The 21,403-nt window shown below is 45.7% G+C and overlaps 2 protein-coding genes across 4 annotated transcripts in view; one reads left to right on the plus strand and one right to left on the minus strand.

Annotated features, from left to right (window-relative positions):
- Nucleotides 1-21,403, plus strand: part of RETN (resistin) — a 39,215-nt gene that overhangs the window by 5,258 nt on the left and 12,554 nt on the right. Inside the window, exon 1 of one of the 3 annotated variants that reach the window (XM_088480377.1) lies at nt 11,069-11,236. The exons of the other annotated variants lie outside the window; for them this stretch is intronic. The gene's annotated coding sequence lies outside the window, so the exon portion shown is untranslated. Of the gene's footprint in view, nt 1-11,068; nt 11,237-21,403 lie in introns of those variants that run through there. 3 annotated transcript variants of the gene reach the window in all.
- PET100 (PET100 cytochrome c oxidase chaperone) lies at nt 851-10,774 on the minus strand. Its single transcript, XM_088480379.1, has 4 exons — nt 10,624-10,774; nt 8,099-8,185; nt 2,515-2,547; nt 851-1,084 (listed from the first exon to the last, which is right to left on the minus strand). Exons 1-4 carry the CDS (start codon nt 10,648-10,650, stop codon nt 1,016-1,018), a joined length of 216 nt encoding a protein of 71 aa, XP_088336505.1. The 5' UTR covers nt 10,651-10,774; the 3' UTR covers nt 851-1,015.

Here is a 21,403-nt window from a genome sequence, read left to right on the forward strand (position 1 = left end):
ATCCGGCGATCGCATGGCAAAATGGCACTAGGTCTTGGCGTACGATCGCAGTGTGTATATAGATGCCCACCAGGCTGTCATAAGACGCCCACTTTCCCTTCGTAATACATGTCATCTCCAGGAAGTGTATGAAACAATCTGTAACATCGGACCCATACACAGCACTTGTGGCTGACCATACCCTACCGCAAGCACTGCAGTGTGTAATTCAGCCATGTCACGTGTATTATGACGCTGCGTCTTAATTATGCACGCCTTTGAAACGGCGTTAAGACACGGACACGCCTGTGTTCGCACCACCACACCTCAGTTTCCATCGACCAACCCGTTACCACCCACAAACGGCTCGTCCTGTCACTCATTCTAGTGAGGCAGCTATGTGCAGGGTGTGAACACTTCCCAATCGCATGGACTAGTTTGCGCACGCGCACTGCGTCTTATACACATGCGCACATTGCAAACATTGGTAGGCTACGTGTGAACGCAGCCTAGCGAGCGGGTCTGAATCGGGCCCTATGTTCCATATCTGGGGTCAGAACCGGGACCTAAGTGGATAAGCAGTATGAGTTAGGGCAGGATCAATGGGAACAGGTAAAGATCTAATAAAGAGAAAAATCAGTAATCATCTTGTAGGCGGGAGTGAGAAGTGGATTCCAGAGATGAGGCAAATGGTGGAGGAAGTTGTAGTAGTCAAGGTGGGAGATGATAAGAGGATGAATCAGAGTTTTGTTAGGTTATATTACCACCTTTTACGTGATTAGTGATCCATGTATAATGTAAGGTTCAGCAATGACAGAAGAGGGTCAGGCTATGTTAGATATGTATATTAAAGTATTAATAGACAAATGCATTATTTACAAAACACAATTTTAATTTTTACATTTGTAGTTTTAAACATGAGGACACCACATGCAATCATATACATCTGTGTTCAGAACACATGTCCATATACATCGGGGCAGAGCCCATATATAAGCAATGGGAACACCAGGAGCAGCATGTGTTGCAGGGTGCTCTAATCCTCCATTAGCTGCTGCTCTCTTCTCTGCCTCATTGTCTCTTTCAACTCCGCCAATTGTCTCTTCTGCATGACAAGAGATAAAAGCAGGTTCATTACAGGGGTTAATCCTGGTTCTTCCCATGACTATAAGGACATAGCAGAACTGTGGTCGCCATCCTCAGTAAAAAGGCTCATATCAGAGACCTCCCTGCAATACTGTAACTGGAGCCATCTGGCTGCAGGAGGCTACGAAATGATGGCTGCTATGTATCTTACATCACTGCCACTCTCCCCTCATTGAGGGGCTGAGCCGCAGGTACACTGCTGCCCACCAGGAGAGTCGTCTAGCACTGGAGGGGATCAAACATTTTTACTTGAAAAAGTCAGGTGTTCTTTTCAACTGTACTGTCATTGCCCATCCCACCCAGGTACACAGAGGATAGGCTACAAATCATACACGAGTCTGGTACTTCATCTTCTACAACAATGGTTTTGTTAATCAATGGCTATAAAAGGAGTTCCCCACCCAATTAATAGTCCTCAATTTAACTACCTAGCTGTCCCCTCCATAGTAGTTAATGATTATCCATGGAAACGCACACATGTTAATCCATCAAATCTTTTTCATGCAGATTGGGTACAGGTAGCTGACCATTGCCCATATACCGCTCAGTCAGCACTGAGGCACCTGAGGACGTATAACGGTGTGTTGGTGTATTCGTCTATGTAGATGTAAGGCTCACAAATAGGCACATTACTGCATAATAAAACATACCGTGTGCCTGCAATTTTTGCATCCATATGACTGCCGCTTAGAGAGTTCTATCTGGACCTGTAATCTGCATGCTAACAGGGTTAGCGGATAAGACATAGCCACAGCCTACAATGTTTTAACTGGCTATTTCACCCATGCTTAGATAGCCCACACCGTTCCAATACAGGGCCTGATTCAGAGGGGCTCGCAAAAAGTGAGCGCTCGCTCTGAATCAGGGCGGCTGCTTTTATTTTTTTTTACCCGGCCTTCTGGCCACTCGCTAAGCTGTGGGTGACAGCTTTTGCGAGCGGCCAGGTGATGGTCACGACCATCGGGCTTACGACGAGACCCTTGTGGTAGGGTCTCGTTACAGCAAGCCCCAGTGAGCTTCCTGCTCTAATAGAGCAGGATACTCACTACTGACATCACGAGTGCTGTCAGTAGGGCCGCCCTCAAACGGCAGGCATTCCTTCAGGAACGCCCCCGTTTGACCAGCCAGCCCCCCTACTCGCCTACAAAACGGGGCGAGCTGTCGATAAACATTGGCAGCCGCCCCGTTTGTAGCGAGCCCCGGAGCGAGTGAATTTCTCACTCGCTCCAGGGCTCGCGCACAGTGCCCCACCATCGACCCACTTGCGAGCGGGTCTGAATCAGGCCCTCAGTCCATGTACGGAGACAGTAAATGAATGACAGACTGCAGTGTCAGCCTCCTCCTAACACAGTTGCATCCTCCCCATGCACACAGTAAAGATGTTATTACCTGTTCAGTTGGCTCCGGGGGATAAATCTCTCTCTAGAAAAACAAAGGAAGAGAGAAGAATAATAATAAAACGTAGCATTTTCTATATCTGTTAGTATGAGTTTCTGTGACTGTTTCGATTGTAACTGTTAAATGTGTATTCGTGCAAAACAGTATTTGCTGTAGATCTAGTGACACATACAGGAAGAGTTGTGAACTGCAACCACAAATATTTCTAGCCATTCCTAGACTTTCCTTGTATTCTTGTCTATGCCGCAATGGTGTGTCAATAATAGAAAATTGTCTTATATTGCTGGTTTTGCTTCACTATTACTCATTGTGTTTTTCAGATAATGTAAAGCTTCCCATACAATTGTGAGGCTAAATACATTTTACACATGCTCTCACAATGTGTCCTGTCTCTTTATAATTTATTATTATTTATTAACAGTTTCTTATATAGCGCAGCATATTCTGTTATGCTTTACAATTGGAAACATTAATAGAACAAAACTGGGTAATAACAGACAGATATATAGGTAGGAAGGCCCAGCTCGCAAGCTTACAATCTATAGGGAAATAGGCATTGATACACAATGATAGGTGCTATATACAGTATGCAATTTGGTCCAGCCAGAATGCAGAGTTTCTTGGTGGGCTGCATGATCCAGTCACACAGCAATGTTGGCCAAATATCAGAAGGATGTGAAAGAAAGACAGTGTGTGAGGTTATGTGTGGACTGTGAAAGGGGATGTAATTAGACATGGAAGCTATGAAGGTTATGTTGGCGGTTCTGGAATCTGATTAACTTGCCTGAAGAGGTGAGTTTTCAGGGAATGCTTGAAGGATTGGAGACTAAAGGTAAGTCTTATTGTGTGTGGTAAGGCATTCCATAGACTGGGTGCAGCCCGAAGAAAGTCCTGTAACCGTGAATGGGAGCAAGTAATGCGTGGGGATGAGAGACGCAGATCTTGTGCTGAGCGAAGAGGTCGGGTTGGGAGATATTTTGAGATGAGTGAAGAGATGTATGTTGGTGTGGTTTGGTTAATGGCCTTATGTGTAAGTAAAAGTATTTTGTATTGAATATGGTAGAAAACCGGCAACCAATGGAGGGACTGACAGAGCGGGGCAACAGACGATGAACGTTTGGAAAGGAAGATAAGCCTTGCAGCTGCATTCATATTGGATTGTAATGGAGATAGCCTGTTTTTGGGAAGACCAGTGAGGAGACTACTGCAATAGTCAATGCGGGAAATAATGGATTAGAGTTTTTGCAGTGTCTTGTGTGAGATTTGGTCGAATTTTGGATGTTTTTAGATGTATGTAGCATAATTTTGAGACAGATTGAATGTGAGAAACAAAGGACAGTTCAGAGTCAAGGATGACACCACAGCAGCGAGCTTGTGGGGCAGGGTGGATTGTCGAGTTATCAACAGTGATAAAGAGATCAGGTTTGTTACTGTTATTGGCCGGTGGAAATATGATTAATTCAGTTTTAGAAATATTAAGTTTGAGGTGGCGAGATGACATCCAAGATAAAATGACAGAAAGACATTCAGTGACACGGATCAATACAGATGGTGATAAATCTGGGAAGGATAGGTAGATCCGCATACAGATGTTACTGGAATCCAAAAGAGTGGATTCGTTTGCCAAAAGAGGAGGTTTAGCTTGAGAATAACAAAGGACCTAAGACAGAGCCTTGCAATACTTCAACTGATAGAGGTAGCGAAGAGGAGGCAGAATCAGAAAAACGAATAGTAAAAGATCAATCAGATAGGTATTAAGAGAACCAAGAAAGGGCTTAAGGTCCTTAAAACCTAGGGATTGTAGTGTTTGTATGAGAAGAGAGTGGTCAACAGTGTCAAAAGCAGCAGAGAGATCTAGAAGAATTAGGAGTGAGTAATGGCCTTTAGCCTTGGCAGTGACCAGATCATTAACTACATTAGTCAGTGCTGTCTCTGTGGAGTGTTGGGAACGAAAGCCAGACTGAAGTGGGTCCAATAAGTTGTGTGAGTTTAGAAAGCGTGTGAGGCGGGTGTAGAAAGTCTCTCAAGTAGCTTGGAGGGGTATGGGAGCTGGGAGATAGGACGGTAATGTAAGAGAGTGTTAGGGTCAAAATTTTGTTTTTCAGAATGGGAGTAATCACTGCAAGCTTGAACAGTGATGGAAAAATAGCAGTAAAGACAGATATTTTACAGATTTTAGTTAGGGTTGGGATGGCCACAGGAGCCAGAGCTTTACTGATTTGTGAGGGTATAGGATCAAGAGGAGAGGTAATAGAGTAGGAGGATGAGAAGAGTGTAGATACTTCATCTTCGTTTGTGAGGTCAAATGAAGAGAATGTGCCAGACGGTTCAGGTAGGGAATTGAGCAGGTCACTACCTGAGGAAGAGCCCACCACTTAATTTCGGATCTTATCAATCTTGTCATTAAAATAGGAAGCAAGATCATGCACACAGATAGTAGCAGGTGAGGGAGGGGTAAGAAGCAGTTTAAATGTATTAAAAAGTCGCTTGGGGTTAGAGGTTTGAGAAGCGATAAGAGATTGGAAATATGTTTGTTTGGTAGCTTCGAGAGCAGTACGATAAGAGTTGTAGATAGTCTTATATGTGAGGAAGTCACATGGAGTACGAGACTTTCGCCACTGACGTTCTACTTTACGTGTGAGTTTTTGTAGATGCCTTGTTAAGTTAGAATGCCACGGTTGACGTCTAAGTCTACATGGTGTGTGATGGGTAACTGGAGCTACTTCATCGATGGCTTTTTTTAAAATCTGGTTTAGGGGTGATGCAGCAGTCTCAGGAGAAGTGAGTGCAGAAATTGGTAAGAGTCATCATTGTAGAGAGGTAGTTGTTGAAAGTTAATAGCATTAATATTTCTGCTGGTTTTAGGATTGGTTGATTTCAATGACACTGTGGTTGATGTAATGGAGGAGAGTGTGCAGGTGATAAGGTTGTGATCTGAGAGAGGGAAAGGAGCATTAGTGAAATTAGAAACAGAGCAGTGTCTGGTTAATACAAGATCAAGGCAGCGGCCCTCCTGATGAGTAGAGGATTGGGAGAGGCGAAGAGAGGAGGTTACAGAGAGTAGTTTGGAGGCATGAGGAGATTGTGGACTGTCAATGGGAATATTGAAATCAACCATAACGATGGTGGAGATGTCTGAGGATAGGAAGTGAGGGAGCCAGGCAGAAAAATGTTCCAGAAATAGTTGAGGTGGGCGATAGATAGCAGCAACTCGCAGAGAGAAAGGGGTGAAAGTCCTGATCGAATGATGTAAATGTAAGTGAAGGTACCTGTGGGAGAGTAAATATTCCTACCCCACCTTCTTTACAATTACCAGGCCTGGAGGTGTGTGAGAAGTGTAGGTTACCATGTGATAGTGCAGCAGGGGAGACAGTGTCTGATTGTGTGAGCCATGTTTCTGTTATTGCCAGATTGGTTGAGGTTATTTGAAATAAAGAGGTCATGGATGGATGTAAGTTTGTTGCAGACAGAGCGTGCATTCCATAAGGCAAATTTTAGTGACTTGGAGGGTGAAGGGAGGCACGCAATGTTTATGAGGTTAGCTGGATTTATAGTTCATTGTGGGTGTGGCATGTGGGTTGGGCTTGGATTTGGTGATATGTCACCAGCTAATAGAAGCAGCAGGAGAGACATATAAATATAGTTGTGGGATTTGTCTGAAAGATTTGTATGGTGACAGGTTGTGGATGTTATTGTCAATGTGTAAAGATAAGTTAAAAGCTCATGTGTGTTTGTAAGAGGAGAGAAAAGTAATGAGGCAGCAATATGTACAGAAGGATGAGCTGCAGGGAGAGTAAAGGATGTAGTAGCCTTAGAGATGATTCCTTGGAGTGAGAGAGTCTCTTGTAAGTCTATATTATATTCTGCAAGGTACATTTAAAAAAAAAAAAAAAAAAGAGCATATGATGAAAAAAAAAATCAGTGCATCCAAACACTGTGAGGTAATCTAGGCGCAGATTCAAAGAGCTGTGGTACTTTTAGTCCCCAGGTTAAGTGCCTGGAGCTAATCAATTACTGCCCAAGGTAACCCAGCAAATTGCACCCTCCTGAGATGCGAACAGAAATCGGCATTAACTAATACCTACGGGGAAAATCCACAAATATTTAGTTTCCCCCAGGTGTATTATGGATATCTGCTGCGATCCCTCTATTTCCGACAGCACCCACAACCTCCATAGTAGTGTTCATATTAGCACCCTGCACCTGTCACAACCTGTGGTGTCGCTCTCTGCTCTGTTGCTTCTAGCACACTCTGGCCCTGATTCAGAGCTGGACGCGCTCACTCTGAATCAGGGCGGTCCCTCTGAATTTAAGAGCGCTCGCATAGCTGTGGGTGACCACCCACAGCTAATGCGAGCGGTCAAAATGATGGTCGCGATGGTCAAGACCATCGGGCTTGTTTCTATGGAGGATGTGATGCTGTCAGATTTACCATATTTACCAAGCACTAGGATGCAAAGCATTCCAGAGCTTGGTTGCCGCAGTTTACGCCATCTTAAGCAGCGTAGTGCTGCTGTATCCTATGGGCCTACACATCGCAAAAATTTACCGGGAGAGGGCTCCACCAGAACCCCCAGCAATGGCCGCCACACACGCGTGGTATGTACACCACCCATGTGCAAGAGTCCGGCATAGGAGTGAAGAGATGGTCTCTTCACTCCGTGCACATGGTAGGGACGTGCTCCTTTTGGAGTCCCTGTCTATGCAGGTGCTCTTTAATACATCCCGGTACTTTGATAGCATCCTTTCTGGCTGGCTGGCAGTTATTGATTATTGTTGTCCTGTTAAAATTAGGTATTGTAAAAGCACCTGGTAGGCAGGCCCGCTGAGAGCCGCGGCGGGCCTGGGTAATAGGGGGCGTGGCCTAACCACGGGAGGCGTGGCCACGCCCCCTTCCCAAAAAAAAAAAAAGTTTTTCAGCAGCGCTGGGGAGGGGGCACTTTGAGCCCCCTCAGCCCTGCTCAAAGCTAGGGGGGGCGCGATCAGTGTGATCGCTCCCCCCCACAGGCACAGGAGACTGCTCGTGGCTGCTGCTCAGCAGCCACGAGCAGTCTCCACTGCAGCTCAGCACACGCTGTGTGCTGGGCTGCTGTGAGGGAGGGGGTGGGGGGGCGGCGCCGGACCCCGGTAATCTGTACCCGCTCCCCCCCCTCTCGGCGCCCCTTCTGGTAGGTGACCATTCACCAGTGGAGACCTGCAAAGTGTACATTACATTCTCTGTGCTACATCTGATGGAACCTTATAGCCAGAATGATGTAACTGATGTGCAATGTCATGTCATGTGCATAAGGCAAATTAAAACTGTTGGAGATATATCAGACCTTATAAAGTGGACAAGTGGGGAAGTTGACCATATCAACCAATCAGCTTCTAGCTATCACTTTTTAGAATATATCTGCTACATGATAGCTAAAAGCTGATTGGCTGCTATGGGAAAATTCTCCACCTGTCCTCATTAGAAAGTTTGATACAGATCTCCCTTAGAACACGAAAATTTATTAATTTATAACATCAAAATCTGTTACTGTGTGTAGCGGCATTGGTGGGATGGAAAGGTCATTTATTGTCGGTTTACCTTTCGTTTCACTATGTACTCTTCAAAGTATTTTGGTTGATTAGAGATCCAAAACATGGTCACAGGGAAGGTCAGATATATCGCCATCTAGATAGAAGAATATGAGAATGACTGTGACAAACAGGAAACAGCAGTGCCAGCCTCAAAGGTTTGTCTGTAAAGCTGGCCATACACCTACAGATTATTTGTCCAACCATACAACTAGTTGGCGAGTTGGAATAAAAATCTGGTGATGTATGGAAGCAAATTACAAACAATCATTTGCTCCCAATCACTGGAACACAGACAAAAATAGTCGTTCAGACAAATTGGTGAAATCAGATGGATGTAACCAAATTGTCTAAACGACCATTTTTGTCTGTTTTTGGCGTTTGGGAGCATATGATCTAGTGTCATTTGTTCCCATACATTACCATAAGGTGTATGGTCAGTTTTAAGGGGCCTATCCATTAGCAGATAAATTTGAACGATGAACGATTTATCGTTCAGTCGTTCAATTTATCTACTAATGGATAGGCACTGAACGATAAAAATGTGCACTCCCGCGGCCGACAATATGGGTCTTTTGTTTCTCCAACATGTTGGTCAATTATCGTTTATCACTGACAGATAATTAGAAATATCTGTCGCGGTAAACGACGAACGATTTTTTTAATGAAAATGAATAGAAACATTAAAAAAAATCCACTCCCTGAATGATGTCATGAAATATCGTTCGTCGTTCGTCATTTAGCAGATGATTATAGTCATCTGCCAATAACACTAACAGGCCACGCATGTCATTCAATTTCTGGGGCAAGATAATCGGATCTGACCCATCTTTGTGTGACCCTATTGCTAGGTGCTAGAAGAAGATCTGTAGAGATCACAGATGAAAATTAAACATCACATCAAAGCCTGACCCACTGCTGTCATTAGATTCAAATTTTTTCCCCTGAAATACTGATGTTCGCTGAATTTTATGGCATAAATTACACACAGAACTATTGCATGTCTACTTTCATTTTTTTTTCAGATGGTAAAGTACGCTTAGAAATGCTTATCTCTGCTGGAGTGCAATAGGAAGGCACAAAAGACAGCAAAGGGTGTGACCCAGTTCTTACCAGGCTGGAGCAATATTCAAGTCCTTTTACAGTATGGCTATGACTTTGTGCCCCTCTACACCGCTAAAAATGCGCCCTTTCTACCCATATCTCCTATTTCAATAATCTCACACTGCAAAATGAAATCTATTTATGTGCACTGCTCTGCAATACTAGGCACACATGGTCTGTACATAGGGCCTGATTCAGACCCGGACGGTATCTGGAATACGCTCGCTATTGCCGATGTTTGCTAATCTGCGCATGCATCGCAGTGCACGAACTACACAATGCGTTCATTGACCGCTTGCTCACCCAGCACAGCCAGCCCGGTAGAGTGACAGGAGAGGCCGTTTTGTGGGTGGTGACGGGGCAGTCCAGTAAAAACTGTGGGTAGGATTTGCAAACGCAGGCGTGTCTGAGTGTTCTAACGCCGTTTTTGAGGCGTGCATAATTAACAGGCAGCGTCATAGTACACGTCACTTGCCTTTTTTTTACACTGATTTACTCGCAATGCTTGTGGTAGGGTAAAGCAACCACAAGCACTGCGTTAGCATCCGATGGTGCTCGATGTACCAATGTTTTAATACACTTCCTGGAGATGACGTGTTGCTGGTGGGCGGCTCTGCCTGTGCGATTGGGCGTACGCTCAGACAAAGTGGCCGCTCGCTAAGGCATGGTGGGCGTGCTTATGCCTTGGCATACGCATCGTGCGAGCGTACGCTCATAGCGACCGGGTCTGAATCAGGCCCATAGCACGGAGCACCTGTCCTGCTTAACTCCTGATATCATGCAGATACGCTTATATTATATGCATATAACTCTGCAAACCCACACATGCGCTAAACCTAGGCGCAACACCGCAAGTCAATGCACATTGCACCTGGTTGTGTTGGGCTTCCTACGGCACAGACGAGCGATCAAACCTTTTACTGCAGTTTCTTTTTTCTACTAAAGACATGACACCATATCTGTCTTATGTGTTGTGCAGCATTTATGTTAGAGGAAGGAAACAGGTGGCTTCCATTCTGATATGGATCTATATGTTCTAGTTGTAGGACAGCAGGACAAGAGTGTGTATGGATGGATATTGGAAGAAACAACCACACAAACACTGCAACATTACATGATCATAGCTGCCAGCATATATACAGTATACAGTCACACCATTCCCAGGCATTGCTGGATAAGTGCAGGTAAGTATGCTATCCTTAATGCACTAGCATGGCCACTAAGCAGTGTTGTCACCATATATTTTGCATTGGGACAGTCTCTGGACATTAGGTAACATGTACTATCATTACCAGCCATAGGAGGATATAATGTATAAATGCAGGACAGGGCAGATATATCAGACATATGACCAGAGTAGGGGTCAGTCACTGCCAATACAGTGCGCACCCAGCTCTCTAGCGTCGCCTCCAAGGGAGTAAGGACACTCACCCTGAAAATCTCCAGTTTGACCCCCATCTTCCTCACGTTAAGGCCCGGCCACGCCTCCTCCCTTGTGATTAGCTGTAGCGCTTGTCACTCAGCGCTAAGGACTCCTTCTCTGATTGGCAATACGTCCGCGAGAGCGCGCTCCCGGCACAGAGCCAGCCTGGAGCCTGCCCCGTGTGGTACTAGTGGGCAAACTCTGAAGAATTATATATAACATGTCTCTGTTAATTCATAATCATACGTTTGGCAAACACCGAGTCTGTATTTAGCTGTAATAATATATCTGGCAATTTATTGTCATCGTTAAACCACACCCACCAAGGAAATAAAATTAAAGCTGTACAGTCCCAGTTTTTGTTGGTGGACCTGTCCCTATTTGTCAGCACTGGTCTAATGCACGCTAGAGCAATTCTTTTCTGCATTCTATGGCATTTTATTATTGCTTCTGTCCTGACCTAGCAGCAATTATTGCTCTGCCCGGCATGAGAGATCTTCCAGCACGTCAGACAGAATTTGTGTTCGGATCAGACAGTGTATATAGGCCCTGATTCAGGTCTGGACAGTATTCCACAGCTGTAAGGAAACCTCTGTGCGCTACCGTCCAGCAAATATTAAGGTGCCTAGTACACACATAGCAATGTGCTCACAATTGTGTACGATTTCCCCTGAACTCTCCCCGGCAGTCATGGGCACGATTTGGTCTGAAAAAAATCTGCCAATTTGACACACGATCTATCGTGCCTCCTAAACTATCCAGTGCATGGTGACTTCAGATTGTCAGATCTGCCCTATAGCACGGCAGATCTGAAGATGCGATGTGCGACCTGCGGGGACGCGCATCGTGATCGGGAGTGGGGACTCACGATTTGGGCATATTTTACACAATCTGTCGTTCCGATGCATCAGAATCGGCCAGTTTGGGTAAAATATCGCCATGTGCGTAGGCACCTTTGAGATACTGCAGAGGCGTCTATAGCAAGCAGATGCCTGACCTTCCAACATGACCCATTCCACCCAGTACAAATTGCTCTGCTCCTGGACTTCCAAGGTAATGTATGATTGCAGACACCTGTGGTGAAACACCTGTCTCATTAATTACCTAGTTCAACACAGGTGTCTGCAATCATACATTAAAAACGAAAAAAGGCACAGGTGCTGAGGAGTTAAAATAACCCTTCCAGATACAACACAGCTGAGTGAGAGAGTCACTCTCACCACAACAGGATATAAAAAACAAAAGCAGCTGTAGTATCTGAGGGTTTAGAAGTGAATGTCACTCAGAGCAGTTCTAAATATAACTGCAACATTTATTGACAAAATGAACACATGAAAAAACAATATTAAAAATAGCAGCTATGATAACGGATTGTAACAATGTGAATTCAAATGAGCAAGCAATGGTACTTCAATAATCAATTGATCCTGGAGTCCAGACCCTAAACAAGTGATGGCTATAATAGTGTTCCTCAGTTAGGAAAGAGTTTCCATATGGGGTATATTAAAGATGGTGCTCGCACTAGGGCAATAGAATTCCAAATAAACACGTATTGTGTGAATGCTCCACTGCGCTGGGTAATACCTGCACAGGTGATGGTACCGTCCCGTGTGATGCTGAGTGGAAATCCGGCAATAGCGGTACAGCAAACCGCGTCCACAGATGGCTGGCTCTGGTGTTGAACCCAAGCTGTGGGGAACTCACGCGGTGATGGGAAGCCGCTCTGGAGGGTCCGTGTGACCGATGTATTTTAGAGGGTTTCAGGTAGAAGTTAATTCCGCAGGTGGATGGGAGACATGAATGTGAGGCTGTTGGTAAAGCCGCTCACAGGCTGTGACACCCGGAACAACAGTCTCCATTTCAGTCTGTCAAACAAAGTGCAAGTGTTTCTATTCGGTGCTCACAGGATGGGGGAAGATCGGTATGAGGCACCTATATATATATTGACCTAGTGCGTGCACCATCCTTAATATACCCCATATGGAAACTCTTTCCTAACTGAGGAACACTATTATAGCCATCACTTGTTTAGGGGTCTGGACTCCAGGATTTTTTGTTAATAAATGTTGCAGTTATATTTAGAACTGTTCTGAGTGACATTCACTTCTAAACCCACAGATACTACGGCTGTTTTTGTTTTTTATATCTTTTTGCAATCATAAATTAGATGGGAAGTCCAGCAGCAAAGCATTTTGGTGGAACGGGTCATGTTAGAGGGTAGGAGATGCCTCCTGTCAGCAATAACGATTGGAGTGGAGCATCCGTAGACGCTGTATGGGATCATCATCGCAACATCGGTCGCGTTGGTGGCAGCACCACCCAGTCTGAGTAAGCTTCCGCTTACTCAGGCTGGCAGCTTGTGAGGCCAGGAAATCTGCATCCAGCAATGCAGACCCTCGCCTCGGCACTCCCGGAAAAAACGGGGGCATGCTTCCGAGAATGCTGGCCAGGCATGCCCCCCAAACGCCGCAGGACGCCAATCATGCTGCGGCTTGGGGGATCTGTGAGCAAGACTGCAGAACGGGTCCTCCGCATGTACAGGTTTCCAATTATCGGAAGACTGCATTAATACACTCAGTAGCAGCCGGACCTGAATCAGGCCATACTCCCCATCAGGCAGACAGAAAAATTATCTGACACTTCTTGTTACTAATTTGCTGTGTGAACATTTGCAAAAAAGTTTCTGAAACTGTACCAATGGGTATCTAAGTGCCTACGGACTGTGCAAAATTGTCCACATCGGAATCAGGCCCAATATGTGGTCACAGGTTTGTGCGCCTATGATGCGAGAATATTAATATTAGCAAATGGATAACTGGGGAGAAAATGTTGCAGGAATGTTGTCATATTTGATACAAAAACAAGCCATAAAGTAATTATTTCACTCCATAATTATTATATATGTACCTTTGCGTACCTAAGTAATGTTTTAAGATAGGTAGATTACATCTATCTATAAAGAACATGCTATGGTTCTATTACATTTCATTGTTTTGTTCATTTCATTGTTATAGTGTAATAGCTAATCATGATCTTTTTAGCTATCCCTGACTGTACAGTACTGTGGAATATTGGGGATTTTGGGCCTGATACAGAGTTGTAGGCTGAGCTGATGTTTCACGCAGTTGAGTGATATTTGCTATGGTACATGCGTGAAACGCAGACGAGTCTCCACGATCGCAAGGTCCTGAGCAGACCACTGTGATCCATGGGTGTTCCTGGGTGGTGTTAGGGAGGTGGCCCATAGTATTCTCAAAAACGAGGCTGTTCCATAGGCGTGTTATGGGAGTTCCATGGGTGTGTCTGCCATCACGGCTGCATTCCCAATAGCAGAGCCACATTCTCAGAGGCCATTTTTATAGAAACAGTTTACCCAAAATCTGCGCAACCAAGGACTTACTCGAGGAGTCAATGTTCGTCTGATGTTGCGTTGATGATGGTGTGTTTTCAACCCTGGAGATTCTGCACACATAACAGATAGGGGAAGTGGGTGTAGCAACATTTGCACAGTCCGTCGCACGCTATTTCCGGCGGGGGAAGTCCCTCTGCGCATGTACAGAAGGACGCACGTGCCAGGGGCATGCTGGCAGGGATCCCTCTCACAGCACACTGCAAAGAAGACCATAGGCTTCTATAGGTCAATGCCATCTGAAGATGGCGTTACCCACTGCATCCAAACCTGCTTGGTGCATATGAGAAATGCGGTCAAACCTCCGAAAACTGCATTTACAGGGGTTTGACCACATTTCTTTCTTTGCGGATTTGATCAACAACTTGTTAGCAACTTAACAAGAGGTTAGGGATGAATATACTCCCAGATAAATACATTTAATGCACAAGAATGATCTCTATATATATGTATTCCTCCCTAACCTCCTCTGTCCTGTATTTCCTAACAATTGCCCTAGGCATTATAGAAACAAGCTGTTGGTAGGCGCTGTCCTGATAATGCAATCAGAACCTAATGAGGAACCTGTCTTTTATAATGACTCTAGAACCTCCTACAGGGTATTTATCAGGAGCACTGCTGTCATGTTCATACAAGTCCATGGGATGGTCACACGCTCCTAATGACAGCATTACAAAAAAAAAACACAGGAAACAAGTTAACAATAAGAAATCAGAAAGAAGATAAGGGCACATAATAGAATCAATTATGTATTATATATTATATTTTCATAAATGTTATATGTACACTTTGCTATGTAGTATTTTTACATGTAATTTGGTATGTTCACTTGATCTGGGGATGCGATGTACGATCCCATGCAGTGCTATGCGGGTGGGGAAGGGGGGTGCCGGCATATCGGGCGGTCGGCCACCCGATTGCTCCATGTGTGGGGACCACCTGATATGTTGGCCATCACATTGTCGCACCGTGTATGGGGGCCTTTAGTCACTTTTTACTTGTTTTGTGTCACACGTCGCTCCAGAGACCCCAGAATCAGACCCTGTCACTTACCTTTGCGGGCGCTGACCCGCGGTGTCTTCCGGCTCCCGCACTGTGCGGTGCTTCCTCCTCTCTCAGGGCGGGTCCCGCTGTTGTCCTCTGACGGGTCCCGCTGCTGTTCTACTTCCACGCCGGCTCCTGCTAACTGCTTGGTCCCCGCTGCTCACATCCAGGAAGCGCTGTCCTCCGGTCCATGGGCGCAGCCATCTTGGATTCGCCCATGTGACTCCACTACCACCAATGAGGAGCCTTCTCCTTCTCTCTCAGCCTACCAGCTCCCAGCGTCCACTATAAAAGGATCCCCACTGCTGACACAAGTTGCCAGTGCAACAAGTCCCTTAGTCCAACTAAGTGAGCCTTCCCACTGTGCTCTGTAGGTGTTGTCGCCGCTTCAAGTAGCTTCCACACTACCAGCTTCTCCACACGGCTATCCAGCTGCTCCAAGTAGCTCCCACGCTACCAGCTCCTCTACACGGCTATGCAGCCGCTCAAAGTAGCTTCCACGCTACCAGCTTCTCCACACGGCTATCCAGCCGCTCCAAGTAGCTTCCACGCTACCAGCTTCTCTTCATGGCTATCCAGCTGCTCCAAGTAGCTTCCACGTTACCAGCTTCTCTACATGGCTATCCAGCCGCTCCAAGTAGCTCCCACGCTACCAGCTCCTCTACACGGCTATCCAGCCGCTCCAAGTAGCTTCCACGCTACCAGCTTCTCCACACGGCTATCCAGCTGCTCCAAGTAGCTCCCACGCTACCAGCTTCTCTACACGGCTATCCAGCCACTCCAAGTAGCTCCCACGCTACCAGCTCCTCTACACGGCTAACCAGCCGCTCCAAGTAGCGTCCACGCTACCACCTTCTCCCCACGGCTATCCAGCCACTCCAAGCAACTACCACGCTATCAACGTCCCGATACGGCTCCTTAGCCGCACCAAGCTCCTTCCGCATTACCCAAATCCTCTAACAGTCTTCTGCACCCTCTCATGCGGAGAAACTTTATCAAGCCAAGTCTCCTCCAGCGAGCATCTGAGCCGAGTAATACAGGTCCAAGGCCCAGCCCAGGAACACAGCCTCAAAATCCCTCGATTGTGACATTTTGTTCATACAGCTTCTGTACTGTGTAAGGTTCTGCTGTCCCCTTGTAAAACCATGTAAATAAATAATAATAATAGTTCACTACTTCATGCTCACCGCTTCACCCACCCCTCCTTGTTCTACCAGAATCAACATTAAAAAGATAGGAAAGTATGGAGCACATAACCAAATTGATTCCTGTATTTGACTCTTCTTATTTCCTTTCTCTGCCAAGCCACAAGCTTTGGATTTGGCACCATGCTGACACAGGGGGTTTATTTACTAAGTAGTGTTAGGAGAAGTGAAAATTGAAGAGTGAAAAGTGATAAGGTGCCAGCCAATCAGCTCCTAACTTCCATCTCACAGGCTGTGTTTGAAAAATGACAGTTGGGAGCTGATTGGTTGGCACCTTATCACTTTTCACTATTCACTTTTCACTTCTCCTAACACTGCTTAGTAAGTAGACCCCTTATTGTTTTTCGGACCCAACTACATTCTGTAATTTGCAGACCATTAATTTCACGTTGGACGGTTTTCTGTTGATCCTTTGCGCTCTCCTTCTAAACATCAGGTGTACAGGGTCTGTACTAGATAACAGAATATCTGCGTATCCAACATTAAGCTGCAGGCAAAACTCATGCTAGCCTTGTCCCATGTATTTACATGCAGGTTGTGATGCACAGTGCTGTAAAAGGGCGGCAGTGTGCCCTGTGCCGGCCCGGCTCCCTAAGCTCTTAACGTCATGCTGAGGGGGCAGGGCCACCAGCACTGTAAAAGTAGGGCAGTGGTGCTAACCAGTTGCAGGGGCTGTGGGGCAACAACGGTGCCCTGGTGGTATATCATTTATCCAAAACACATCTAGTAGGTAATATACCATATTATGGGGCATTTGTATTACAAATTGCGGAAAATGACACAATTTTTTTCAGTGTATATCGCAGCGGGGATAATTATTTTTTTTACATAATTACCCCTGCTATGTACTAAATGTAATTCGCAGGGAAAGTGGCATTGGAGGAGTCATTCACATTTTTGCATGCACACTGTCAGATTCCAGAGCAGGATGGAGGCCTCCGGAGAGGGATTGCAAGATCCTTCTCCTGTGAGAATTTCCCCATAAGCATAAAGCGGTTTACTCTATCTGAAGATGGCATATACCAATGGGTCCAAACTCCGATAAGCTTCGCTTTTCTGAGTTTGGTACATAATAGTGACATGACCTGCGGCGAGGCCAATGGCTGGGGAGGCACACATGGAGATGGGTCTGAGTGCTGGGAGACTGTCTCACCCCCTACTCACTGTAATGCTGGCAATACGGGAAGCAGTCGGGAAGCTATGGACGGAATCCCGACCGACTGTATAATCCCAGCAAGGGTTAAATGACAGGTGTCAAAATCCCAACGCCTGTAATTTTCCCTACGCCGGGAGCCCGACACCAGGCTTACTGATCGAAGGTAAGCCGGGCGCGGACAGCTGCAGGGGGGGAGGGTTAGGTTTAGGGTTCCCAGGGGGGACTTAGGGTTAGGGACCCCCCCGGGAGGTTAGGTTTAGGCTAGGGGCAGGGAGGGTTAGGCACCCCCGGGGGAGGTTAGGGTTAGGCACCCCCCTAACCCTAACCTCCCCCGGGGGTGCTTAGGGGGACTTAGGTTTAGGCGGCGGGGAAGGGGGGGTTAGGAACCCCTAAGGGAGGGTTAGGGTTAGGGGGTAGAATAGGATAGTCAATACTTATCTTTCGACAATCAGGATTTTCACTGCTGCCGGGATGCCGCTGTCGGGATTTGAACGGCCATACACCTGCACGACCAGCTTGAGATAAGATTCACATACGATTCCCCAGAGCTCCTGGCAGTCCCGGCGGCACGATTTGTTGTTTGTCATTGCACACGATCTGTCGTACGATCGATCGTGTGCCTCACGCACTCATCAGGGAAAAGTCATTGAAATGACATAAACGGAAGCACGATGCATTGCATGCACAAAATAAACGGTACGATCTGCCCATGATACGATGGATAATATGTGCTGCACATCTGATCATACGATCCGTTGTAGGAGCTGCGGGAGCGCGCATCGGATCGGATCCTAATCCAAAAATATGCGATTTTTACAGGATTCATCATAAGACTCGTAGAAAATCGGGCAATCGGCCCAAAATCGTGCAGGTGTATGGCCAGCATAAGTCTCCCCTCATTACACTAAGCTTCAGTGTCCATTGGTTCTCCTACCTGCATCAATGTGTTTTCTATTGCTTCTACTGACTGAGCTCCGAACTCTAAATACTACAGTGCACTTCTTGGTCACATGACACATCCAAGGTGTCCATCAGTCCTCAAGGCACGCCCCCCATACTCAGAGGCATGCATCTATTAGCTCTCTTTCTGTGCAGCTTACTGCCTGTGGTGTGGCCCCGTCCCCAGCTCTGCAAGCAGTGCCTGACTATACAGATGTGAGGCTGAGCTGTTGCTGCCCCATCTCTCGTTTCCCTTCAGTCCCAGGGAGCTCCATAAAGCTGGTGAGTGTTAACTATAAAATTGATCACAATAAACAAAGATGTTTATAAGTTATAAATATTTTCTTTGTATTATTCTAATAATTTTTATATCAAATCTCAGGAGTATGACAGAGGAGGCTCTGCCTCACCTGCATACCCTGACTGCACGTCCCTGGTATGTATGGGTCAAACTGTAGCCCCCATTAATAACAAGGAGGACTGCGGTCTGCAGTGGTAGTTAGCCTATTGCAGTATATTTTCTGCATTATTCTGTTCTTACATACAGTAGTGCAGAATTCTGCATAATTTTCTTTAAAAACCAGCTTGATAAATAGGCCCCATGTCTGTATTTAACCTGCCTTAATATAATAACCCAGTACCAAATTGCACCTATATTTGTATAACTCCCCCTATATATTCCCCAACTGACCCCCTTTGTTCCCCATATTAACTTATGTCACTTACGCCCAACAAAGTTTAAGATTTGGATATGAGGATCACAACAAGGTTTTCCCTACCATAATACATTATACATCATTCACCTTATAATCTCTTTCAACCACGTTTGGCATAAAACTGGTAGGAACACCTAACACCTCCCCCCCACCCCCACCCCACTACCTTCTGACCCTCACAGGAACCCACCCATGGATGTGCCACAGTACAACAACCAAATGCTACATGGACAGGAACTCCATAAAGCCTCCATTAGGAAGCAGCTCACCCCACAGCCCTGACAGATCAATGCAGACAGTCTACAAACAAACTACATACAGGTTGTGGGCCTAGACATGACTGTTACCATGCAAGTTCATACACAGTTATGTGTAATCCATACTTGCCAACTCTCCCTGATTGCAGGGAGACCCTCTGAAACAGTAGCAATCTCCCTGAAGAGTCTAGGGGGTATATTTACTAAAGTGTGGGTTTATAGAAGTGGAGATGTTGCCCATAGCAACCAATCAGTTTCCAGCTAGTATCTTCTATTAGATAAATGATAAGTAGAATCTGATTGGTTGCTATGGGCAACATCTCAACTTCTAAAAACTCTAACTTTAGTAAATATACCCCTAGCTATCTCCCTGATTGCACCTTACCCCCAATATGAAGCTGTTATATAACCCCCCCCCCCCCGCCCCCCAGAGATATATACATTCAAATGGGATCATTAGTATAATTTCCCTGCATTGGTTATAATGCACAATAATCCTTATGGATACATGTATTTTCTGAAAAGTATCAGTGTGTTTTCATCAACAAGTTGTTCGTACTAACAGCTTTGGGGCTCATGTACGTTTGGATGTAAGTCAATTTTATGATTCGCCTCTCAGATGTAGCAGTACACGTCCAGTTTACCGCGCGCCCATAGGTGTTGAATTCACAATCTCCCTCAGATGCTTGTTCAAAAGTAGGCAAGTATGTGTGTAATACATGTTTTTCAGGCATGATACAGACTTGTTGTGTGGGTGTGTTAAGTCTTTCTGGTACATATTTGCATTTGTGAGTATATTGATGAGTGAACAATAGTGAGTAACCTTGATTATTGTCTCCATACATGCATGTATTATCATTAAAGTAATGCATCTTCCTATTCTGGTTTGTGGACTAGCATAAACATCAACTAAGTTATTTCAGGACAAAGGCTTATTTGAAGTAAGGGCTTATGATTCAGGGCTTTGGCCCTCATTCAGAGCCGTTCGCTATTTGCGGTCGTTCGTTCAAAAACAAGGGGTGGCTATTCAAATGATCCGTTCGCAAATTGCAGTCTGTTCACACCTCTAAGTCTGAACGAGCGAGCAAAACATACGCTTGTTTATTTGATAAAAACGCCCCCTGGCCGCTCGCACCATACGTCATGTCCGCTATTTATTTGATTAATCGAGTACATCGTACAGCGTATGAACTGCTCGCTATTCTTGTGGTTGTTTTTTTCAACCGCTATTTTGCGAGCAGTTCTGAGTTTAAAAAAACCAAGTGACGTGGTCAATGACGCTGCTGGATTAATTATGCACACCCTTAAAATGCCCGTTTTGACCTTTAAGCACGCCTGCGTTCGAATTCCACTCCCCCGTTTTCAAGCACCTTCCCCTGTTACCACCCACATACGCCTCATTCTGTCACTCAAAATAGCAGGCACTCGCTATATAGCGTACAAACGATTTTCGGCCGCACTGACTGGTTCGCGCATGCGTACTAAAAACCGTACGCATGCGCAGATGTGCGAACATCGCTCGGAACGAGCGTACTGCCGCTAACGAGCGGCTCTGGATGAGGGCCTTTATTCAGTAAGGATCGCTATTGCGATTGCAATAGCGATTACGCACACAGTTCTACTGCGATAGTATGCTAATTAATTGCGAATGCTATGCCGCCGTAGCACTACCTAAGGATGTCCACTTTACCTTACACACATCCATAATGTTTAACAAGACTGCGAAAAACATCGGTACAATTGAGTACAATCGCGGCCTCACACACATTTCACAAGGTCAGACCTTACTAAGAAATTGCTAACTTCAGCGCACGCTATCAGGCCTCAGGCTGCGTAGGGCATCGCAGTGGATAATTTATGCACGCCCCTGCAACAGCCTTCAAATGCCCTGGCACGCCTGCGTTTCGCCGTCCACCTCCCCGTTACCACCCACAAACGGTACTTCCTGTCAATCACTCTGCGATGAGTCTGCGTAGTCACTGCGATTGCAGTCCCGATCGCAGTGGCAGGTTTGCGCACGCTAATGCATTTTCATGCGCAGTACACAACAATCGGCTGATTG

The sequence above is a fragment of the Taudactylus pleione genome, unplaced genomic scaffold (assembly GCF_031769625.1).
Source record: "Taudactylus pleione unplaced genomic scaffold, aTauple2 ptg000253l, whole genome shotgun sequence".
Classification (NCBI taxonomy): Eukaryota; Metazoa; Chordata; class Amphibia; order Anura; family Myobatrachidae; genus Taudactylus; species Taudactylus pleione.